Raw genomic sequence first — 23,016 nt, forward strand, 5'->3', positions numbered from 1 at the left:
ATATAGTCACGCATCCTCGTGGATGCGAAAACCGGCAGCCGTATCCTCCGGCCACGCGCGATTCGTGCTGGGATATTCTGATGGCTGACTGCTCGCAACACTCCGCCTGTCCTCGGCAGGGTCGACATTCTCACCATCCGACATTTGCTGCTCCTGATCCTCGATTCCCGGCCAGGGTTCATCTTCCGGCAGGTGTGTACGCCGCTGTGGCTGGGCATGGGGAACAAGTGCGCTGAGATTTGCCGAGGCGATGTTATCCTCCTCGTCCTCCTCATCGTCGTCTTCGTCTTCTCCAAACGACATCTCCGAATCGCTCTCGTAGATCTCAATCTCGTACAGTTCGTCGTAGGCCATATCGGCCATGTACTCAGCAGGAACAGGCGCGGCACTTCCTGCACGGATGGTACGCGCCTCTTGTAGGGGCGCATTGCTGTGGGGTGTCGCATAGGCGAAGGGGGTAGTGCCTCGGACATAGTGTCGCTCGTGCGACATGGGCATGGGGCTCGGCGACGTGGTGAACCGCGGTGTGAAGCGTGCGTAGCTGGGTGACCTTGCCCGACGTCTCTTACTGACGGCGAACTGTGGACCTCCTCTGACGCTGGGCGATGCTCGCCTGCTGTGGCCACCTGACATGACCCTTCGACGTGCCGTGGTCATGGGTGAGGGGTGGCCACCAACACCTTCCAGCGGAACCGAGGTAGTCCGGATGTAAGAGGGCCGTCTGTTACGACGAATGAGAGATTGGCCGGCCGACGATACACCCACAACGGGGCTGCTAGACCGCCACGACGTCATGTTCTGGACAGCAGGTGATCCAGTAGAAGCACGAAGGCGACTGCGCTCGTTGCGCATGCTCATGGAAGTTTGTGTGCCTGGTAATTCGTCCAGGGTGTCGGTCCAGGCCCAGCAGTCTTCGAGCGCATCGGCTTCGGGCACCTGCTGTGAGGACTCGTTCTCCGTGTAGACGCGAGTGAGCTCGCGCACTCTTTGCCAGGTCCAGCCCGTTTCGTACGACTGAAAGTCTTGAAGATAGGCGTCAGGATGAGTGATGAAAAGGCGCGGCTCGGAAGCGCGCATCATCACAGAGTTGAGAAACTGCACGTCCCAAACAGTTGGGTTGAGCATCTCCGCCGGGGTGAGGAATCTGAGTCGAGAATCTTTGTGCACTTTGCGCAGGGGGATCCAAGACGACTGTAGACCAAGGAACTGAGATTGTGGAGGGCCGGGGGCTTCAGGGGCGGAGGGAAGCCCCATCTCTTTCCAGGTGTCACCAAATACCGAACGCATAGCGGTTTGGACACTGCGTGCATCTCCGCCTTTAACAGAGACTGTCTTGATCAGACCCCGACTCCGCAACCTTCGGTCAATGATGCTCTTATCACCACAGGCCTTAGGTAGGAGCCATTCGGTATCGTGGTCTTTGGGCGCCCAGTCACCTGGAAACGGGGACATTGAGCGTCTCGAATTCGTGCTGCAAGTCATAGGCATCTGCGTCCAGTCGTCAAGCCCATTGGACTCTGATTTGAATTGGTGAGGTTCCAGCCACAGCCTCTTGAGCGGGAAAGGCAAGAAAACGACCTCCACCTCCCAAGGATGAATGAATGTTGGCAGAGACGATTGCAGCGATGTGACCTGCGCTTGCAAGGCCTGCAACTGGCTTTGGAAATCTTGTGAGTGGATTGGTCCGACTGTTGAGAATGATGCTACACTAGCTGTAGCATCATCATTCTTCTCAGCCAGTCTGGCGGCATTGAGCTTTTCTGTCTCCTCCATTCGACTCTCCAGATCGGTGATCCGCAGGTCGGTGTGATCATGCTTTTCCTGGCAGTCATCGTGGGCAGGCGCCGAGAAGGACACTGTCTCTAATTGATCCAAGCGTTGCTCATGGGCTCCAACAGTATCAGACAAATTTTGGAAGGTCTCACGATCCACGCCTTGAGATGGCTGGGCGCAGATCTCGGCCTGTGTATCCCCTCCGACCACGGTAGGATTGCTTAGGCCATTCTTTGGTACCTGAGATGACTGCGAGAACCCTGGAAGGAACCGTGATGGTGAGCAATATGGCAGCTCTTTGGGGATGTCAAGTGTAGTAAGTCCTTTTCCAGCAAACGGACGAAGATATCTGCCCCTGACGGAGGAAGTAGTAGACGTGGCCTGGGAGGGGCAGATGGTGTGAGGAGGGACGACACTCTTTGGCATTGACGGCGCAAGCGAGGCTCCCGCGTCGCCCCATGCCAACGTATCGGGAAGAGATCCAGGAGGGTTCGCGGCATCCTGTGGTCCATGGATTTCCGCAAGGGGGGCATGATCCGAGATGTTGCGAAACAATCCTAGGCCATCGTCAAAAATTGGGAAGTCCATCCGAGGATTGGCCACAGGAGGCGGCGGCATTTGCAGTCCAAGGTCCACCATGGGGCTCAGAGGTTCGCGACCTGTCCTTGGGCGCTCATTCTCCTGTCCTGGTCCATATGCCTCTAGGGGAGGAGGAGTATCTCGAGGCCCATCATCATGGAAGCAGGCATGATGATTGCACATACACCACCCTGCGCCGCCAATATCTGGGCTTATCTCAGCGGACCTTACCCAGAAACGTCGGCAACCACATTTGGCGCCATTAGCACCAGGACTCAGGTCGACATAATTACACCCTCCTCCGGGAAGGCCAACCGTGCCAGGTCGGGGTAGGGAGGCGACAGGGTCATTGAATATGTCGGCAAAGGGCGCACCACAGTTTTCACGGTCGTAAGCGTTCGTCGCCATCGGGTATCATGGCCTCGTGGGCTCCGTCGTCGCTGGGCGCGCGCTTCGAGGACGAGCAGCCAGCTCGGACCAAAGCGGTCGTGCAATGAGGTCGTCGGTCTCTAGAACATTGCACTAAGCGCAAAGTCAGTCCAGATGATGGCAAGCGACCCCATGGGTCAATGTGTTGGCGCGGATGACGACTGACCAAGGAAACATTTCGAGATCAGTCGAGAGGCCTGGACAATTGCGCTTTGCTGTTGAGCTCAATGCCTGCCCGCTGCCCACGACAAACAAAAAAAAATGATAACAATTGATGGAATGAGAGCGAGGGGCAGACCAATCTTTATAGGCGGGAAAGCAGTCAAGGCAGCGCAGGGCAGACGAACGCAGATGCAGGACGAAGATCCGTCGTCGACAGCGATTGCTGGTCGGAACTGGTCGTGGAGGCGGGCGGGCGCCAGCGTCTTGTGGGGGTCTGCGACACGTCCCGACGCGCTGCGCCAGTCCAGGTCAGGCAATTCGGGGCCGCTGGTTTTGACCCCAGGAATGACTGGAGGCTACTAGTGTGTGTGCGGGGACTACGACTTTTTCATGTCGTTGAGCGAATTGGAAATGTTTAGATCGATTGGTCTGATGCAATACCTTGCTTCTTCGCATTATGAAGCGATCAATTTCAATCCTCCAGCGAGTGCGCAGTTCCAAGGCCACACTGATGTGGAAAGCCACCGATAAAGCAGCGCCCAGTAGGATCCACCTTTAAGTACCCTGGGGAGATGCCTCTCTATAACTCGCGCGCATTTTGGTGCGACGAGGGGCTTTACGCGGCGCGCGTTCTCCTGATAGTACTTTCTCAGTGATTGTCACCACTCACCAATAGAATCTACCTGCAAGCATTCCCCGTCTCTTGAGTCAGCGACAGCGGGCGGTGTGTCTGCTTCTAAGTCAATATTACCTTGTGTATCACGCAAAGATGCTTTCGTCTACGGCGAGGCTGCGTCAATTATTGGATGGTAGTCAACATGCGCGTTGTCGGCGATCTCGACGATGATTCTAGAATCGCGAATCACACGTGAGGCGAAATGATGACTCGACTAACTGTGTTGCGACGGTGGTGTGTGACAGGAAGTTGAGCAATGGCGGCTTTCTATCACACCAACATTGTGTATACTGTAATCTCTCAAATATGTCCTAAAGATGACGCGCTGCATATGCTCCCATGTCATAATATTGTACACTATGCACACTCCCAGTGCCGTCAGACCTCTCCCCAACTCCCCATCGGCCCTGTTGGGGCGATCATGGATCCAGTCCCCAGAGAGCCGCCAATGTCCCAGTAATGCCGCGACGAGACGCTGCTCCTTCTCGCTGATCGCCGCGTGCTCTGACTGGCGCAGCTGCTGTTGTGGCGCATGGCGACAGGGCTGCTCGGTCCAGCGACCACCTTGAACGATCGCCGCTCGGCCGCCGTGCGCGGACGTGCAATCAATGGGTGATGCTGACGGACGCGCGCGGCCTTGGCGGCTGCGTCCTGCATGCTGGACGAGCTGTTGGTGGCAGCCTGAGGTGCTGCACTGCGAGAGGTGAAGCGGGACCGGATGTACTTGAAGACTAGCTTGATGTCAAGGTCACGCTCCCACTCTTCCTTTGTGAAGGCATCACCCATTTTCACATCCTCTTCAGTCGACGTGTCGTGACGCCCTGGGATGTTCAGGGCTCGAGTGGCTTGGGGTATTGTTGGTGCGAATTCGGGGGACTTGGGCCGTTCTGATGATGCATCACGGTGGTCTTTTGTGTCCAAGACACTCCCGCTTTCAGGTATCACAGGTAGGCCAGCGTATGGCAGAGGCATTTGCTGCATCCGCTGATACGTTGAGAAAGCTCCGGGATGGTGAGACAGTTGGTTGACCAGCAGCCCAAGCTCTCGCGAGACCCGTTCCAGCATTTGCGTCTGCCACGACTCACTTGACTCTGCAATCTGGCCGCTCAGCTGCGAGGCTCGCGGCGTGCTCGACAGTTCCTCGCTTTCCGGCATGCCCTCGCCAAATAGTATTGACAGCATGCGGTCATCTATACCAAGAATGTTCTTGATGACTCGTTGCATAAATGCGGCGAGGAAGCCATCAGCGTCTTGGTCTGCCGACACATCGTCGTCCTCATCATGCCAGGTCATACTGTCAGAATCATCGATGGGTTGCGATGCTTTCGCGGCAGGCTGCGTTGCCCGCACATGTCGGAGAGCAGCCTGAGACTTCCGTCTTCGCCGGGTCTCTCGTTGGATCTCTTCCAGGAGGACCTGGCTATGCTCCAGGCGCCAAGCTTCGATCCGCTGCGTTTTCTCTGTCTCCCGCACCCGCTCGTCCTCCCAGTCAATATGTGGGTGCTCGAAACTCTCCCTTCGTCGGCGATTCCGCTTCGGGTTGAACTGCTCGAACTGGTAGAGGTGGTCCTGGGCCTCTGCCGCCGACGCAAGGTTGTCCAAGTTGAATGAGCCAAGCCCATCGTGGCCGGGGAAGACAGTTGCGTCTTGGTAATTGCCTTGCTGTGAATGGGAGTGCCTCCCTGGAAGTGAGCGAAAAGAAGGGAGGTGGCTGTCGAGGCTGTCTAATTCCCCGTCCTCCTCGACCACTGCTTCATCTACCGATGGAGCCGCTGACGGTGCATCGCTCCCCGACCTCGCAGCGGTGCGTAGGCTGCCGAGATCGCTCACCCTCGATCGTCCGGGGGTTTGTACACTCGCGGGACGTGCTGCGCTGGAATCGGATTCTGTTGCTGTAGTCGCTGTCCCTGCATCTGTAGCGGGAGCAAAGAGTACCCAGCTGGTCTGCGACTCATCGAGACGATGCGGGTCCACCGATGGGCGGGCTTGGGACACGCCAGTCTCGCGGTCTTCCTGGCGAAATGCCCGCTGCACGGCCTGGCGAGTCGGCTGATGGAACGCCATGTTGATTTCTGGCGTTTGTTGAGAAGTGAATGTGCCTCAGCTCAAAGGACGTGGTGCGCTGTATTAATGACGATGGCTTGCGGTTACGGTTATCGGGGAATGGTACTGATCGACTGGGGTCTGCTGATAACGGCAGATGGTGATAAGATACAGTGGACCACCGTAGCCTTAACGAGCCATAAAGTCCCCGCGTCGACGAATGCAGCAATCAATGATGTTGAGGGAAACTGTTAGTATCTGATGAAGGCCCGAGGAGTATACGAGGGGTTTCCTCGCCGATACCCCTAATTTGTGACTTGAGAAGGGGAAACAGGGAATTGACGGAATGGCGTCTCGACTCTGTTGGGGGGCTCGGGTGGCTACACCTGTGGCAGAGGCCCAGCTGACTCGAGTACCTGATTTGGGCGTCATTCAGTCAACAGTATCGGGAGGAGGATCTGCGACTGGAGTGGGGGCGGTCTGCCAGGAATAGCTGTCGTCCAGCGAAAGTAGTCGCGTGCGTTGTCACCTCCTCAAACGCTGACGGAAGACTGGACTAATCAATAGCCGCCTCTCCCGTCTGTCCCGATCAGCCTGATAATGTGGCGGTCGAGCCTCGATACGTATTCGCGCGTGATGCGACAACATTGCTTGCTGGTAGAAAACTAGCAGCCGACGCTGACAATCAGTACGTGCACATATTGCTCGTCATTGTACGGATACTGAAGCCAGCCTAGAGAGTGGACGCAGCGCTATTGGCTGCGTATTGCCTCATCCAACCCAACTCTATGTTTTGTGTTCTCCCTATGCCTTCATAAGTCTAGCTACTTGGTACAAAGGCAGACAATTTACCTTACGGCCTTATCTGCTGCCTTATTCCGTCTTATACTTTGATGCCACGAGCCTGAAAGCACCATGGACGCAATTGTGAGATCTACAACGTACGCTAGGGAAGTGCAATGCACCATAGGATAAGGTACCGGTAGCAGTGCCTTACTGCAACATACATGAAAAGGGGATGTGCCTAGCTCTGACGACTGCTCTGCGCGCTCGCTACGTGTGTGGTACAAGTCTGTATAATGATACTAGCCCGCGAGAGCAGACTCAAGGTCAGAGTTACATCTTTCGATACGCGAGAGGATTCATCAACATATTCTGTATTTCCTCGCCAGTCGCCAATTATGCATGCACTGCGAAAGATCACTGCCTTTGGTATCAGCCGGAGACAAAAGCCTCAAATCAATTGTCGTTACACCCCGTAGAGTCTATGTAACATTCCTCATTGACGCCATAACCCATGTACCAATTCCATTTAAGCCTCCTGCTGGAAAGCCTCGGGGAAGCGGCGCATGTTCTGCCTCAGGTTGCCGTGGTTGCTGAGGAACTGGACGTAGGCACCGTCAACCTTGACACGGCCGGCGGCCTTGCGCTCCAGGTACTCATCACGGCGAAGAGGGGTGAAGCCCCAGTTCTTGGAGACGATGATCTTTTGGCGACCAGGGAACTTGTACTGCGAACGGCGGAAGGCCTCGAGAGCAAGGTGACGGTCTGTGGAGAGTTAGTATAACGTAGGCATCGCAAACTTGAAGGGGGAAACATACTGGAGTCACGGGTGCGGACGCTCATGAGGATCTGGCCAATGTTGACACGGGCGACAGTGCCGTTGGGCTTGCCAAAGGCACCACGCATACCGGTCTGCAATCTATCGGCACCGGCGCACGACAACATCTTGTTGATACGGACGACGTGGAAGGGGTGAGCGCGGACACGGAGGTGGAACGACTCCTTGCCACCGTTCTTGACGAGGAACTTGTTGGCGCAAATGCGGGCAGCCTCAAGGGCCTCAGAGCTCAGCTGCTCATACTCGTTGGAGACCAGGTGGACGCAGAGGGGGAAGTCGTCGACGTTGGCACGCTTGCGACCGAGATCGAAGATGCGGATCTTGGGGTCGGGGACACCACGGTTGAAGCGCGACTTAGGGTACGGCTGGTGATGATGTTAGATGCTTCTGTTCCAACAATTCGTGACGCATGTCAACCAGAGAAGCGCACAGGTGCGCTCAGCCGGGAGCTTCGAGGCCGTCCACGCTCTCCCCATCCTTCAAAAACTCACCTTGTTCTTGCAGTAGCGGTAGCAACGGGCGGGACGGCGAGCCATCTTGTCGGTATTGCTGATGAGTCGTGGGGGTGGTGATGTTGATCGAGGGGAGATGCAAGTTCGTCCGGCGAAAAAGACCCAAGTCCTCCTGGAGCGCTGCACTGACAAATCCACCCATTCGCCTGATTTCAAAGCCCGTGTGACTCAAGAGTGGTGGCGTCGTGTGAACTTCGGCACTTTAGGGCTTAACGATTCTGGTGGAGCTCGTATTGATTGGCCAGCCGGATGGTGCCCTTTGCCCCACCATGCCGTGATGGTCTGGTGGAAGTGCAAAATCCATTGCAGCACGCAGCGAACTTCTTGTCAATCCAACCTTCACCACATCACCAACAGCCACCTCGAGGAACGCCCAGCAATCCAACGACAAGATGGCCGTCAAGAAGAGCAAGAAGGATGCCAACTCCCTCAACTCCAAGCTTGCGCTTGTGATGAAGTCTGGCAAGGGTACGCTCCATCTCAACGGCATCAAATTCCTCAATCTAACTTGTGTACAGTCACCCTTGGTTACAAGTCGACCCTCAAGTCCCTCCGCTCCGGCAAGGCCAAGCTCATCATCATTGCTGGCAATACTCCTCCTCTCCGCAAGAGCGAGCTTGAGTACTACTCCATGCTTTCCAAGGCCCCCATCCACCACTTTGGCGGCAACAACGTAAGTTCCCAGCCTCGTAGATTCTGCTTCTGCTTCTGCATCTGCCTCTGCTGTCCTGGAGAGATCCTCCACAGCATACCCAGAGAAGAAGTCTTTCCAGACTTTGGAGGGTGCACATCGGCTTACACGTTCCTCCACAGATTGAGCTTGGTACCGCTTGCGGTAAGCTCTTCCGTTGCGGCACCATGGCCATCCTCGACGCCGGTGACTCCGATATCCTCGCCGACCAGCAGGCTTAAGTGGTCTGAGCCAACGGAAAATGCATTAGGAGGCGTTTCGGAAAATTGGTTTTGGGCTCTTGAGGATACCAGTCATGCGATGCGAAATGAGGTGGCTGTGGGTGCTCGCACACCCTGTTTCGGGCTCGTCAATGTGACCAGATACAAGATCTTGGCCCAAATGAAACAATACAATGATCTATCCGCCGCTACAAGTTTATTCTTTGTGATGCCTATGCATGTAACATGGTTTGCATGTCCTGCTCAAGGCGGCTCACAAGCTCCGCTAAGACATGGTGCTGTAATAGTACAATGTCGAGCAAATTGCATTCCTCTTTGCCTTAATCTGGGATCCCAGTAATCGAGTAGCTGCGCACTGTGTGGCGCGAGGGGTTGTGGGTGAGGCGCAGGGTAGCGAGGTGGCACCGGATCGTAACGGCTTTGTACATGAATGACGAAGGCGATTGGATCGTCGTCGACATACAATCTCTTATAGACTTTGATGCTCTGGGTTTCGTTTATTTCCTCACAGATCTCTAACCCACACCTTAGGGACTGCGCGCCGCTGCATACTGAAGCCAATCTTTTCAAACACGCTAAGCACGAAACATCGGTTTCGGCGGGGCAGCACCGTGTGGCGCCCCAGTCGGAGACTGTCCACCTTGTCCCCTTTGTTGTGAAGACCTCAGACCAGGGGTCCTTCGATATCACTACAGAACTTAGGATTCGAAGCAAGCAACCCGACACCGTATTTTCGAGATATACAGTCGCCGCTACCCACACGCTGATTGTATCTACTGGCCGACGTAGTTTCAGCACCCATCGAGCATTATTTACACGACCATACGCCAGCACCCACCATGTCCACCGCCCCCAAGAAGCCTCCTTCTGGAGGCGTCGGGCGAGTATCGAACGCGGAGACCGGCTCGTCCCCCAGCTCGTCACCGTCGCGCAGTAACTCAGCGCGCTCAACTTCGACACCTGCCAGTGGACACGCCCGCACACGATCAGTTCGCACAGGCACGCCTGTGTCAGCTCGAGCAGCGATCACGCGACGAGACACGGGCGGCATGAGCGGCGCCGATTCGGAAGCTCGCGCAGACGCCGCAGCCGCAGTCGAGGATCTGCAGCAACGACTCGAGAAGGAAGAAAAGCAGTCTGAGCAACACAAGAAGCAAATCGACGTGCTGCAATCGAAGCTGGAGGACTCTACGAAAGAATCGGCCAAGATGGAGGAGAAGGTGCACGAACTCGAGGAGCACATCGAAACGCTCAGCAACGAGAAGCGCGAGGCGACGCGCCAGATCAGAGAGATGGAATCCATCTACGAGTCGGAGAGGAGCTCCATTCTCAAGGAGAAAGAGGAAATGGCCAATCGGGAAGAGGAGATGCAAACTGTGATACAGCGCCTAAAGGACAGCTTGGCGTCAAGAAACAACGGTGAAGACGAGGGCAGGCCTTCGCGCCAAGGTTAGTCCTGCTTTTACATGGCCTTGCGCGCATTCATGCTAACGACGATAGCGAATCACTCACCGTCTCTTGATGGCAACAGCTTCGCACCGCCGTCGTCTCTGCAGCGAAGTGACTCGCGCAACAGCTCGAAGCTCATCCTCCAGAAAGACAAGCTCATCGAGTCGCTTCGCCTCGAACTCGCCGAGGCCCAGATCAAGCTCGTCGAAACGGAGAACCAAGGCGGTGGGCGGCTGCAGGAAGTCGAGCGCCTCCTGATGGAGGCGCGTATGGCGAATGCGCGTCTGATGGAGGACAACGAAAGCTATCAGTTGCTTCTGCAGGAGCGTACACTCAAGGGCGACTTTGGTCAAACCGACTTTAGCTACATGGGCGCCAACTCGAATCAGGATGCACTCGCTGCGCTCGAGGGCAAGACTGGCGGCTCCTCTCTAGCAGACGAACTCAGCGAAGTGGCCGAGGCTGACGGCGAAAGCGACAAGCCGCGCACTGAGTCGCGCCTCGAGAGCGAACTCAAGTCGATGAAGGAGCAGAACAAGGCGCTGACGTTGTACATTAACAAGATCATCGAGCGCCTTTTGCAGCACCAGGACTTTGAGTCGATCCTCGACACTTCGACGGGAGAAATCAAGCCAGCAGCAGATACGAATAAGGACCTTCCCGCGCCTCCTGAGGACAAAAGCCAGACCTTCCTGCAGAGAGCCAAGACCATGGCTGTTGGGGGACCTGCAAAGGCCAAGCAACGTCCCATGTCGATGATGCCTCCCAAAACGTCGACTGCCAACTCGGCGCATACCGATCCTGAAACGGCGCCCAGCATTCCCATCAACAACCTCACCCGATCAACCAGCACGCGAAGATCGCGACCACAGAGTGAACAGTACACGGGAGCGGCAAGCCTTGTGAGCCAGATGTACAAGGGGCCAGATGGCCCCATTTCACCATCTCTGAACAACCCCCGTCACTCGCAGTCCTTCTTCTCGCCAGCGTCCATGTCCGGCAACAACCCCAACACAGCAGCTCGTTATCCATCGGGCAGCAACACGACCGCCTCGAGCGGAAACTTTCCGGGCATGCGCAGTGAGACCTCGAGTGTCAGCGGAGATTCCGGTGACCTGTCAACGCCGCCTTCGCAGTCGCCTCCGCGATCTCATAGCGACAAGGGGACGACATTTTCCGGCGGCAAGCCTCGGCCACTGCGGCTTGTGCAAGAAAACCCTGACGTCGGCAAGAATGACAAGCGGGCGAGCTGGATTCCTGCGAGCTGGAGTTGGGCCAAGAAAGACAGCAAGGACGAGGCGACGGGCACGGGCAACCAGACTTCCGAGTAGAGTCCGATCGAAGCGCTGCGATCATTCATTCTTGGCAGGGATTTGTCTATAGGGCCTGGGTTGGGATAATTTTCACGAGTAATCACTTGGATACATGGTGTCGTTGGGGAGAGGGGTCCTGGGTATATTGTGTACGACTGGGTCAGCGTTCAGGAGGCAAACATGTATACATCATTACGGTCAATGACGGCGCATGGACGGTTTTGTCGGCTGGTCCGGAGATTGAAGACATTGTATGGGTTCACGTTTGCAGAAGGCCACAACGGCTGCGACACTGGGTCGTATTTGTCGTGTCAACGTATATTGAGGCTGGTTGACCAGACTTGCAGCGCTATCACTCATTCTATGCAAACCGTTATCTACAAGTCTGTATCAGTTTATGTAAGTGTCTTATGAGATTGGGATGATCCGTCGAGATTTTCAGGCCGCACAAAGCAGCTGGTCTCTCGAGTGTGCTTCGCAGCGGAAGCTAGCTATGGCATGCTGTGCGCCATTTTAATGGGATGCTCTAGGCTGTGCAAAAGCATATGAATAGCGGCCTGAACTGCGCCCATCGTTGTCTGTGGTGTGGTGAGGTGAGGCCCCAAACCACCACCGTCACGACGAGGCTGCTGCATGGCATGGCAGGGGTGTCGTGTCAAAGCCTCAGAGGCTGGACAATGTACACGTAGACCAAAATGGCATCCGTGTGTCAAAGCGGGCGGAAGCAGCTGACGTTTCTCTTTTTCTTTCCTTTTTTTTTTTTTTTCAAACTTATTGCTTATTTTACCTGGTATTCTTAGTTCTGATGATTGACCAAAAGAATGCGGCAAACGATTTGGACGCGGCGCTTTCCATGATCCAATGCCTCCCATTCCACCCGGTTGATTTCCTCAGTGGCATGATTAGGGATACGTCCTGTCTTAAATTTGGCTTCATTATTGATTTTGACTGTCTTTACGAACACAATTAGAAGAGGGTAACCGTACATCCCACGTCGTTATTGTTGTCAAGCTTGTCATTGCGAACTGTAGGTTAGCTCAATTGCATGTGCGATAGTTGCAGCCACGTCCGTCGCAACGGACCGACCCGCACGACAGATCCGGTCCTAAAAGTAATGGGTGCTACTGTAAAATGCTACGTATTGATAATTTGACATACGTATCCCAAATGCCTACGGAGTGCTCACCTGATATTGAAGAGAATTTCGGCATTGTTTTCCTGTTGCTGCGCCAGTGACAAGCCATGCCCACCTCACCCTAGTGTCGAAGCTCGGCATTCTCTTCTGGAACACCACGAAACTGCGCTGAAGAAGTTTAAGGAACATCTGATGGCAATGACTCGCATACAGCACGTCTCCAGATAGCGACCCGGTCCTCCAACGTAGGATTGAAGCCTTCTCAGCTTCTTGGAACCCATGCTCACGCAATGATAAGCTTCCTATGAAGATAGTGGGGGAATGGGAGCGCCCCAACTACATTGACAGCACATCTGACCAGCAGAATGCCCTTTGAGTCCTGAGGCATGATTACCTGGCTGTCACCACGTCCGACATCCTGCGTGAGGTTAACTGACACGCGATCCGCCGAAGTAGGTTGTGCCTTTTTGATGTTGCCACGCCTTATGCGCCGAGGCCTTTTAGGGAAACATGATGGAAGATCAGGTACCGTTGCCGAATGCAGTAATAGCGGGAGGCACAAAAGTCTCGGCGGCGGCCATGCCGTGATGCGTCGGTCAACTCGTTGTGAACATGTCAAGTTTGTCAACAAATGACACATATGTGCCTTTGTTCTCCCAGCCGATAACGCCTGGCGCGATTGAGTCCTGACTGAGCGGTGACGCCAGAAACCAGGAAATGGCAGGAATGGGATGGGGGATCGTGATTCAGCTCTCGCAGTGCTGCACTGCTGCACTGCTGGCGGAGCAAAACCTACGACTGCATTTCACGCAGTGGCCCTACAGCCTACGGGCATGGTTGTTTGCGGGGTACATGAGCATAATAAGTCGCATAGTCCATCGACCAAATATCACTGATAGGTCGAGGAGAAAATATCGCATTGTGCGTACCGATTCCGGGTCTGACGCGTTTCTGCGCAGCTCCAGTTGCCTTCCCCGATTCTCCGTCGACTGGAAGACGGGAGAAGCAGCCTCTCTGACCGAGGTTTCATGCTGTTGTTTGTTGCTGACAACAGTGGCCGGATTGAACGGGACCAACGTGCAGGGTCCGGCTGCCCGCTAGCACCGGCACCTTCCCCGTTGTCAACAGGTGTGTGGCCTGCTTGCTGCCAGCGGCCCAGCGGTGCCAATTCATCATCTTGTGCTTGAGCATGAGCATAAGTAGACTGTGGAGCAACGAAAGGGAGGGTCCAGTCATTTCTAGGGCTCGTTCAATAATATTCGTAGGCTGCGTGTATGTACGGTCATGGTGAAAATGGCGGTGTCGTTCGGGTCTGGTCAGTCGACCCCTTCCTGTTCTGAATAGATTGCCGATGATTACACACAGGAACCTGAGCCATGCCGTCGAGCCTGTTTCGGCGCCAGCTAAGAGCTTCCCAGGAACAGCCGAGTGGTGGTGGTATACGTAGTAGAAGCACCTATGGAGATCCTCCGGCAAGGCGGTCACATGGCATCTTTGCGTCTGGCTCCGCGGAGTGCGTTGTCCCTGCTTACAGCCAGGGCTAGGTTTCGGTCGAGGCACAGTGAGTGAATAATAGAGTACGTCGTGCGGTGCTAATTCGAGCCTCGGAGGATAAGCACATGCAGGAGCTGCTATGGTACACTTGTACTTCCTATTACTATTACACTCATCGAGACACGAGTAAGACACGGATAATCACTTGTTACTGCAGGACGTTTCTCTCGTTTAGTAGTGCCGCAACACAGCAACTGTATTGCGCAACTTGGAAAATTTGATGCATTTACTAATAGTCCAAACTTTAAAATGAGAATCACCAGACTGGGCTGCGCGGTGCGTTGCATCAGGGTGACCAGAGTGTGAATTGCAGCGGAAGGCGCCGACTGGTGACGCTGTGGTGAAGTGGTTTTTTAATCCCAGCAATTTGCACAGGCCCCCAAACGATGATGCCTGCAAGAGAGAGGTACTTGCGCCAGGCTGGTGCGCTGGGTGTGGTGACGCGTACTCGATACACGGCGCAGTCTGCAGCCGGAGGGGATTGCTCCACCGTCATCAATGCAGTGCGTGCCGTGCTGCCAGTGCAGGGCAGGCGGCCCAGCAACAGTGCACTACCAGGCTTGCGCTGTACCCGGCTCTAACTGTATATCGACTGGCGCGGATCCCCGTCATCGTTTGTTGGACAACCCGACAGGTTGTGTCATGCTGGCTCACAATCTTCCGTCGCCCATGCCATCCCATCACCGGTCCCTTCGCTTCCCCAGTCCCAACTTGACCGACCAATTCGACGTTCTTGGCTGTCAAGTCAGCCCGTGCGCACCTCTCTCGTTCTTCGTCTCTGCCAACAATACAATACGCCATCTGAACAGCGTTGCGCTTCTCCAACCCATCAACTGCGCCCCAACAGTCTGGACAATACTGTGCCTCTGGTAATCCTGTGACGCTGGACAGACCTGGCAACCGGCAGCAGCACGACCGACCACCCACGCACGTACACGTACCGTACCTACAGGAGCAGGCACGACGAGCCACATACAGCGTCCATAAACCTGACCTTCTCAACCACCATTTTTCTGGGGTTGGGCATCAGCACGTCCTGTATGGGCGACATGATCCAATCCCATCCAGTCTTCTACTCGAATCACCTTTAGAGGTGCATCCCAGTGGCATATGCACGATCGACCTCGTCGCCTGCCACCCCACGGACCCCCAACGCGCCCGCCACGGCTAGTGCCAGCATCATCAGCAACAGCAACATGAGCAACAGTGGTCCTCGCCGACAAACGCCGCCGGCGTCGGTGAGCCACGGCGACGTAGCAGGTGATCCTTCGCAACCCGACTCGCAAAAGCACTCTCGCCAGTCGTCGGCTACTACCTCCATGACACCGTCCCCTCTTGCGTCTCGAGAGGGCTCGCCAAACCGCAATCCCCGAAGAACAACATCTGCCACTCCTCTGACCTCGAGGTCACGGAAGAACAGTCAACAGCAGGAAATCAGTCCGACGCGCCAGATGCAAATACGCGCCAGCGCGCCGATACGCACTGCGTCCTCCAAGAGTCTCACCTCCACCTCCACGCCTTCGCTTCCTCCGAGTTCAGACCCTCCAATCCAAGCGCCAACGCCCCGAAAACCGGTAGCGTCCGAGTCAAGGGAAAGCCCGCGGTGGCCTGTCTCACCTCGTCTCAGGTCCCCTCCGCCACTCAACAAGGCTGCAGGGGCCGCCGGCCGCCGGAAAGAACAAGACGCGCTCCCAGCGGTTAACGTCCCGAGCGCTTCACCCTCATTAAAGCCAGCACTTTCAGCGCCGGATCCTCTACTAACGACCTCGGGAAGTGACACGGAAGACTCGGCGGTACCTTCGGGCACAAGGACGCCAGCGCGCAGCGCCCTGGAGACGGTGCAAGAAGTCAGCCTGCCGAACTCCCCCAGCCCGTCCAGCGACGCGGCGCTCATGGCGCGAGTCGGCGAACGACTTGGAAGCCAGTCGGATGGCGTGCCCAATGATCCGCCAACTCTACAAGCGAAAGCGAGGGTTGTAGACTCTGAAACAGAGACAGCCAGCGATACCAACAGCAGCACACCAAGGGCCGATCGACGTGCCAGCTCGGGCCCCCCACCAATGGTCCAGCGGCAATCGAGCGCTGTCTCTTCGAAACAGTTCAAGGGGAAGTCGGACAATCCCTCGCAGAACATGACCGTCGAGACCGAGACCGTGGCCAGCATACCGCAAGTGGTACTGGCATCGGGGCCAAAGTCATCCGAAGGACATGCGCTCAAGGCCAAGCCTAGCGCCGAAACCATCAAGCCCAAGAAAGAGAAAAAGAAGCCAAACAGAAAACAAATCAACGTTAGCTCTGGTAATGGTAAGACTCCGCATTTCCAAACTTTGTTCAATCCAGACTGCACCACTACCCCATCCATCGATGAGATATACACACCGGTCTCTTTTGAGTCCATTTCATGGGAGCAATTTGCTAACTCGTCCGCCTTGTTTAGCATCCTCGAAAGCAGACGTCTTCGAGGCCAAGATTGCGAGCGCCGTCGATGAAGCCAACACGTCTGACTCCGAAGAGACCTTTGTGTACGATTCCAACCCCCCGGATGCCGGTGAGCGCACAGCGCGTCGATTTCACTCGCGAACGCCAAGTGCTACGAGCATGGCCAGCCAGGCAGACCGCCAGCATTTCCGGTCCATCCATGGTGTCATGGAAAGTACTTCGGGGCCCCCCGCGCACGGCCCGAAGAAGAATATGAAATTTGTGAACACGCTTGCCACTCCGGGGAGCGAAAGCCTCAATGCCGACGATGATGGGAAAGGCACTGGTCGCAGCGCTGGTGGCTCGGGCCGAGGTACCGTGCGCCATCACCATCACATTGGGCGTTGGGGACGGCAGCCTGGGAACGGCCATGCCTCGCTTTTCGACAACGAGTCGCCTTTTCCGAATGCCGCGAAATCGAAGCTTGCTGGCCAGCAGTCCCGCAACTCGTCAGGCCCGCCCAGTCCTAGAGGCTATTTGGCGAATGGACTGAGCCATAAGCGATCCAACTATCAACTGTCCAACTACGATGCCGACGAGGCAACAACGGGAGCGGACGATGAGCGCACGCCTCTCATGGGGCCGGGGTCGGCGCGCCGGCCAGGGATCGGTCGACGAAGGGGTCCGCACAGCTTGAGGCAAGCTGAAGCTCAATCCTTTGACCGCCGCCCATCGTACCTCAACCGGTTTGCAGCATGCCTCGTGCTCACGATGATGCTCCTGCTCGTCATCACGGGCGCGATTGGCTTTATGTTTGCCACTTCGCAACCGATGACGGACATTGAGATCACATCGATCAACAATGTGGTGACCAGCGAGCAGGTCCTCATGTTCGACTTGACAGTCAAAGCACACAATCCCAATGTTGTCGTCGTCACTGTGGACCAAGCGAATCTGGAAATCTTTGCAAAGTCTGAGCACGCCGGTACAGACTCAGACTGGTGGAAAGTGCCTCAGGATTCGGACGACTTCCACGTCCTCGACGATCCGATCAATGACCTGCCCGACGATGACGCCGTCAGACCCAATGTGCTTCTGGGGCGGATCACGGAGTTCGACAGCCCCCTGACGTTCGAGGGCTCACTTTTCCACAAGGGCACGTCTTCTTCCTCGGGCGAAATGCAGCTCTCGTACCCAGGTAACGGCACATCGGGCGGATCAGAGCGCTGGGAACGTATTTACCAGGACGAGTTTGACCTCATCATCAAAGGCGTCGTCAAGTACAGCTTGCCTTTGAGCACGCACGTCCGTAGTGCGACCGTGTCGGGGCGGACGCACGTTACGCCAAACTCGGCCAACGACCCGTCCCTGAGGCCTAATGGCACGCACGAGGGCTGAAGCCTGCCACCTCTTTCCCTTTGTCTTCCATTTTGTGTAAATCGAGCGTGCATCAGCATGGAGCGAGCTAGCAAACGGAGCAATCCTCTTCACTTGGTTATGTGGGCGGCGACCCACTGGTTGGTGTTTGGACCTTTTCTCCTATTCCCTTTCCGTATTTCTGGCGTAGCCTCGCCTCGTCTCGCGCCGCGCAGGGCGTATCATTGGAAGGAATCTTCTTTGTTTTGCTCCGACATTAGCGATAGATGGAGCGGTTCAAAATTTGCGTTGTTGTATTTATAACGTGTCATGACAAAAGACCGACAGACTGCAGGGGAAAATATTTTACTTTGAACACAGTGTACAAGTACACTTCTGGGGGCTTATGGGAACGCCAAAAATACCACAAATCAAATCGTTGCTATACTGCTACTGCTTTATGATCTCACGGTGTGATTGAGTGAGTCTCAGTTATCTACGAGACAAAAAAAGTTCGTTCATGTCGTCAACACCTTTTGTGACACACCCGTCTGTATCATCTATGAAAGCACTGGCTGCCCCGGAAAGCCCAATTCTCCCAAACGCCGTTGAAACGCCACAATTCACACCGTTTGTCGTCGTGTGAGCCGCGCTGATTATGAGAAATGAATGCCCTCCTCGTTGAAAGCGTGCAGCAGCCGCAAAAAGTCCGTCTCGTCGCACTTGCCCGCGCGCTTGTCCGCCAACTCGGTCACGTCCTCGAGGACCTTGCGGATCTTCTCGCGGACCAGCTCGTGGACCCTGGTCTTCTTGCGCTTGCTCTTGGTCTTGGGCACGCTGCTCTGCTGCTGCCGCTCCTTGAAGAAATCAGGCACCTCCTCATCCTCGTCCACTGCCATCGCGTCCCCATCAGCCTCCATATCCACATCGTCGCCGACCGCGTCGTCCCCGTCCTCCACGATGCTCTCGTCGACGGCGACGCCGTTCATGGCGCACCACGTGCGGTAGTTCCGCTCCACCATGCTGACAACCTCCTTGGTGCCGAGCCAGTTGGCGCGGAGGGTCTTGTTCTTGCGCACAAAGCAGACGCGCAGCACGCCATCCCACTCGTCCCAGCTGATGTTGGGCCTGTCCTTGCCGATCTTGGGCTCGATGCGCACGACGCTGGACTCGACCTGTGGCGGGGGCCGGAAGTTGTTCTTCCCGACCTTCATAATGTGCGTGATCTTGGCCCAGAACTGCGCGTTGACAGAGAGACGGCAGTACAGCGTCTCGCCGGGCCGGGCGGTGAGGCGGAGGGCGAATTCGCGCTGGAACATGAGGACGGAGGTTCGTGGAGGGTTGGGCATGGCGAGGAGTTTGAACACGAGAGGCGAGGAGATCTGCTCCTTGTCAGTAGTTTCGACGAGAGCAGTAGATCAAGCCACATACTTGATAGGGGGTATTTGAAATGCAGACGTCAAAGGCAGGCAACTCGGTCTTGATCACGTCGCCGAGCATCACCTCGAGCTTCTTCTGCTCCGGCGTGCCCTGCACACGCTTCGTCACCTCAGCCGCCATCCTGGGGTCGAGTTCCACGCATATGCATTTCTTGGCGCGCTCGAGGATGCGGACTGTCAGGTTGCCGGTACCAGGGCCGACCTCAAGGACGGTGTCGGTGGGTTTGAGAAAGGCCTTTTCGACAATGGCGTCGGAGACACCGGGGTTTTTGAGAATGTGCTGGCCGACATTGGTGTTGAACTTGAAGACGTTGTTCTTGGCGGCGGCGGCGGCGGCGGCGGCGGATTTCGAGGGTCGTTCGTACGGGGTCGAGGATGCGCCGCTGCGCTTGGGCGTCTTCACTTTCGCCATGGCTTGCGAAGAGACCAGGCAAACGTGGATCGTTGGTACGGTGAGGCGGGATGGAAATCTCTTGTCGTGGGGTGACGGCGACATTGTCGACGGTGGGATAAACTTTTTGGGTTGGAGGGCTTATCGATAACGAATGGTGTTATTTTGCTAGTGGTGCCAATTCAGCGACCATCTGTACAGGTAGACCAAAGCCTGTGCGTGCAAATCGGCCTTAATGGCACCACCCAAGCTTGACAACCTCCAACGCGACTGAAACTGCGATCAGCCATCCATCCATTGACCATCTGCAACTTTGCACACCTCTCCCCCCACGCACGCCCACCATGGCTACTCGGCGGGATTTCCTCAGCCAGCCGGCGCCCGAGAACTATGTCGCCGGTCTTGGTCGTGGTGCGACGGGCTTCACGACCCGGTCAGATCTTGGTCCTGCGCGTGAGGGTCCCAGCGATGACCAAATGAAGGAGATGCTCGCCAAGCGCGCAGCACAACTTGGTCTCGACGGTGCCAAGAAGGACAAGGACGACAAGGAAGACGACGGCGGCAACGACGACGAGCGGTTCCAGGACCCCGACAACGAGGTTGGGCTGTTTGCGGGCGGCGTGTACGACAAGGATGACGAGGAGGCCGACAAGATCTGGGACTGGGTCGAGGAGCGGATGGATCGAAGAAGACGACAGCGTGAGGCGCGTGAGCAGACCGAAAGGGAGGAGTATGAGCGGAACAACCCCAAGATCCAGCAGCAGTTTACGGACCTGAAAAGGGCGCTGAGCACAGTGACGGACGACGAGTGGGCGAACCTGCCCGAAGTCGGCGATCTGACGGGCAAGAATCGGCGAAGTAGACAGGCGCTGCGGCAACGGTTCTACGCTGTGCCGGACAGCGTGCTCGCTGGCGCGAGGGATCTGGGCGCCATGGGCACGACGGTTGCGGATGATGGGGATGCGTCAAGTGGTGCGGGGGGCGGCGACTCGGCCGATGGGACGATGACGAATTTCGCTCAGATTGGTGCGGCCAGAGGCAAGGTGCTCCAGTCACGCCTCGAGGCTGCGTCGCAGGTCAGCGGGGGCGATGCGACGAGCGGCAGCGCGACCAGCATCGATGCGCAGGGCTACATTACCGATCTGAATAGGCTACAAATGACCGAGGGCCAGGCGCAGGTGGGCGACATCAACCGTGTGCGGGAGCTGCTGTCCTCTGTGGTCAAGTCCAATCCCAACAATGCGCTCGGATGGATTGCGGCCGCGCGTCTAGAGGAGCTGGCTGGCAAGATTGTATCGGCACGGAAGACTATCGATCAGGGCTGTCAGCGATGTCCCAAGAGCGAGGACGCCTGGCTGGAGAACATCCGTCTGAACAACGACTCCCACAATGCCAAGGTCATCGCGCGGAGGGCCATTGAGGCCAACAACCGATCCGTCCGCCTCTGGGCCGAGGCCATGCGTCTCGAGAACCTCCCCGCCAACAAGAAGCGCGTCATCCGGCAGGCGCTCGACCACATACCCGAGTCGGAGGCTCTGTGGAAGGAAGCCGTCAACCTGGAGGACGATGAGAGCGACGCCAAGCTCATGCTCGCCAAGGCAACCGAACTCATCCCACTGTCGACGGACCTGTGGCTGGCCCTTGCCCGCCTGGAGACGCCCGAGAACGCGCAAAAAGTGCTCAACAAGGCGCGCAAGGCGTGCCCGACGTCTCACGAGATCTGGATCGCTGCCGCGCGGCTGCAGGAACAGCTCGGCCAGGGGCAGAAGGTCAACGTCCTCAAGCGTGCCGTGCAGGTTCTGGCCAAGGAGTCCGCCATGCCGAAGCGCGAGGAGTGGATCGCCGAGGCGGAGCGATGCGAGGAGGAGGGCGCCCTCGTCACCTGCGAGGCTATTATCCGCGAGACCCTTGGCTGGGGGCTCGACGAGGACGACGACCGTAAGGAGACCTGGATGGACGACGCGCGGGCGAGTATCAACAGGGGCCGCTACGAGACGGCTCGTGCTATCTACGCCTACGCGCTACGCGTGTTCGTCAACAGCAAGACGCTCTGGACGGCTGCTTCCGACCTAGAGAGAAATCACGGCACAAGAGAATCCCTGTGGCAGGTCCTCGAGAAGGCTGTTGAGGCCTGCCCCAAGAGCGAGGATCTATGGATGATGCTCGCTAAGGAGAAGTGGCAGGCCGGCGAGGTCGACGGCGCACGATTGGTGCTCAAGCGCGCCTTCAACCAGAACCCCAACAACGAGGATATTTGGCTCGCCGCCGTGAAATTAGAGTCGGCGAACGATAACGAGGACCAGGCGAGGAAACTACTCGAAATCGCACGGGAGCAGGCACCGACCGACCGCGTGTGGATGAAGAGCGTGGTGTTTGAGCGGGTGCTCGGGAACCTGGAAACGGCATTAGACCTCAACCTCAAGGCGCTGCAGCTGTTCCCCGTGACGGCGAAGCTATGGATGCTCAAGGGGCAAATCTACGACGACCTGGGCAAGGTAGGACAGTCACGCGAGGCCTACGCGCAAGGTGTCAAGGCCGTGCCCAAGGCCGTGCCCCTATGGTTACTATATGCTCGCTTGGAGGAGAATGCCGGTAACACCGTTAAGGCTCGTTCCGTCCTGGAACGCGCTCGCCTCGCGGTGCCCAAGAATGCAGAGCTATGGCGCGAGTCCGTCCGTCTCGAGAGGCGGAGCGGGAATATGACCCAGGCCAAGTCCATCATGGCGAGAGCGCTGCAAGAGGTGCCCAAGAGCGGCATTCTGTGGGTGGAACAGATCTGGCATCTCGAGCCGCGGACGCAGCGCAAGCCCCGGTCACTCGAGGCCATCAAAAAGGTCGACAGCGACGCAGCGCTCTTCATCGCGGTGGCGCGCATCTTCTGGGCGGACCGGAAGCTCGACAAGGCGCAGAGCTGGTTCGAGAAGGCCCTCGTGCTAGACAGCGACAATGGCGATGGCTGGGCGTGGTACTACAAGTTCCTGACGCAGCACGGCACGGAGGAGAAAAAGGCGGACGTGGTGACAAAGTGCGTGCTGAACGAGCCGCGCCACGGCGAGGTCTGGCAGACGGTGGCCAAGCACCCCACGAACGCGAGGAAGGGGGTCGAGGAGATTCTGAAGCTGGTGGCCGCCGAGCTGGATGCGTAGAGTGCATCTGTACCCATTAGACTTCTTTCCAGGCGTACGGCATGAGAATTGTTCCAAAGCACGGTACGGTAGAGACGAGAAGCAAAGTCCACGGTCTGGCGTTCCTAG

At 56.6% G+C, this 23,016-nt stretch overlaps 8 protein-coding genes across 8 annotated transcripts; 4 read left to right on the forward strand and 4 right to left on the reverse strand.

Annotated features, from left to right (window-relative positions):
• Window positions 1-6: 6 nt before the first annotated feature.
• Window positions 7-1,254, reverse strand: J7T54_003080 (uncharacterized protein; the record flags this gene model as incomplete). The annotated part of the gene is made up of 1 exon (XM_051506884.1): window positions 7-1,254. The coding sequence occupies one exon, from the start codon at window positions 1,252-1,254 to the stop codon at window positions 7-9; it is 1,248 nt and encodes a 415-aa protein (XP_051361794.1).
• Window positions 1,255-3,997: 2,743 nt separating this feature from the next.
• J7T54_003081 (uncharacterized protein) lies at window positions 3,998-5,683 on the reverse strand (the record flags this gene model as incomplete). The annotated part of the gene is made up of 1 exon (XM_051506885.1): window positions 3,998-5,683. One exon carries the CDS (start codon window positions 5,681-5,683, stop codon window positions 3,998-4,000), a length of 1,686 nt encoding a protein of 561 aa, XP_051361795.1.
• Window positions 5,684-6,974: 1,291 nt separating this feature from the next.
• Window positions 6,975-7,819, reverse strand: J7T54_003082 (60S ribosomal protein L10-A; the record flags this gene model as incomplete). The annotated part of the gene is made up of 3 exons (XM_051506886.1): window positions 6,975-7,210; window positions 7,264-7,648; window positions 7,775-7,819. The coding sequence occupies 3 exons, from the start codon at window positions 7,817-7,819 to the stop codon at window positions 6,975-6,977; spliced, it is 666 nt and encodes a 221-aa protein (XP_051361796.1).
• A 368-nt stretch (window positions 7,820-8,187) lies between these two features.
• J7T54_003083 (60S ribosomal protein L30) lies at window positions 8,188-8,707 on the forward strand (the record flags this gene model as incomplete). The annotated part of the gene is made up of 3 exons (XM_051506887.1): window positions 8,188-8,263; window positions 8,314-8,468; window positions 8,609-8,707. The coding sequence occupies 3 exons, from the start codon at window positions 8,188-8,190 to the stop codon at window positions 8,705-8,707; spliced, it is 330 nt and encodes a 109-aa protein (XP_051361797.1).
• Window positions 8,708-9,546: 839 nt separating this feature from the next.
• Window positions 9,547-11,487, forward strand: J7T54_003084 (uncharacterized protein; the record flags this gene model as incomplete). Its single annotated transcript, XM_051506889.1, has 2 exons — window positions 9,547-10,156; window positions 10,208-11,487. 2 exons carry the CDS (start codon window positions 9,547-9,549, stop codon window positions 11,485-11,487), a joined length of 1,890 nt encoding a protein of 629 aa, XP_051361798.1.
• Window positions 11,488-15,354: 3,867 nt separating this feature from the next.
• J7T54_003085 (Vacuolar segregation protein-like protein) lies at window positions 15,355-17,974 on the forward strand (the record flags this gene model as incomplete). Its single annotated transcript, XM_051506890.1, has 2 exons — window positions 15,355-16,462; window positions 16,596-17,974. 2 exons carry the CDS (start codon window positions 15,355-15,357, stop codon window positions 17,972-17,974), a joined length of 2,487 nt encoding a protein of 828 aa, XP_051361799.1.
• A 614-nt stretch (window positions 17,975-18,588) lies between these two features.
• Window positions 18,589-19,867, reverse strand: J7T54_003086 (uncharacterized protein; the record flags this gene model as incomplete). The annotated part of the gene is made up of 2 exons (XM_051506891.1): window positions 18,589-19,314; window positions 19,364-19,867. 2 exons carry the CDS (start codon window positions 19,865-19,867, stop codon window positions 18,589-18,591), a joined length of 1,230 nt encoding a protein of 409 aa, XP_051361800.1.
• Window positions 19,868-20,106: 239 nt separating this feature from the next.
• J7T54_003087 (uncharacterized protein) lies at window positions 20,107-22,908 on the forward strand (the record flags this gene model as incomplete). Its single annotated transcript, XM_051506892.1, has 1 exon — window positions 20,107-22,908. The coding sequence occupies one exon, from the start codon at window positions 20,107-20,109 to the stop codon at window positions 22,906-22,908; it is 2,802 nt and encodes a 933-aa protein (XP_051361801.1).
• Between the last annotated feature and the right edge of the window lie 108 nt (window positions 22,909-23,016).

The sequence above is a fragment of the Emericellopsis cladophorae genome (genome assembly GCF_022114955.1).
Source record: "Emericellopsis cladophorae strain MUM 19.33 chromosome Unknown NODE_26_length_287487_cov_117_473679, whole genome shotgun sequence".
NCBI lineage: Eukaryota > Fungi > Ascomycota > Sordariomycetes > Hypocreales > Bionectriaceae > Emericellopsis > Emericellopsis cladophorae.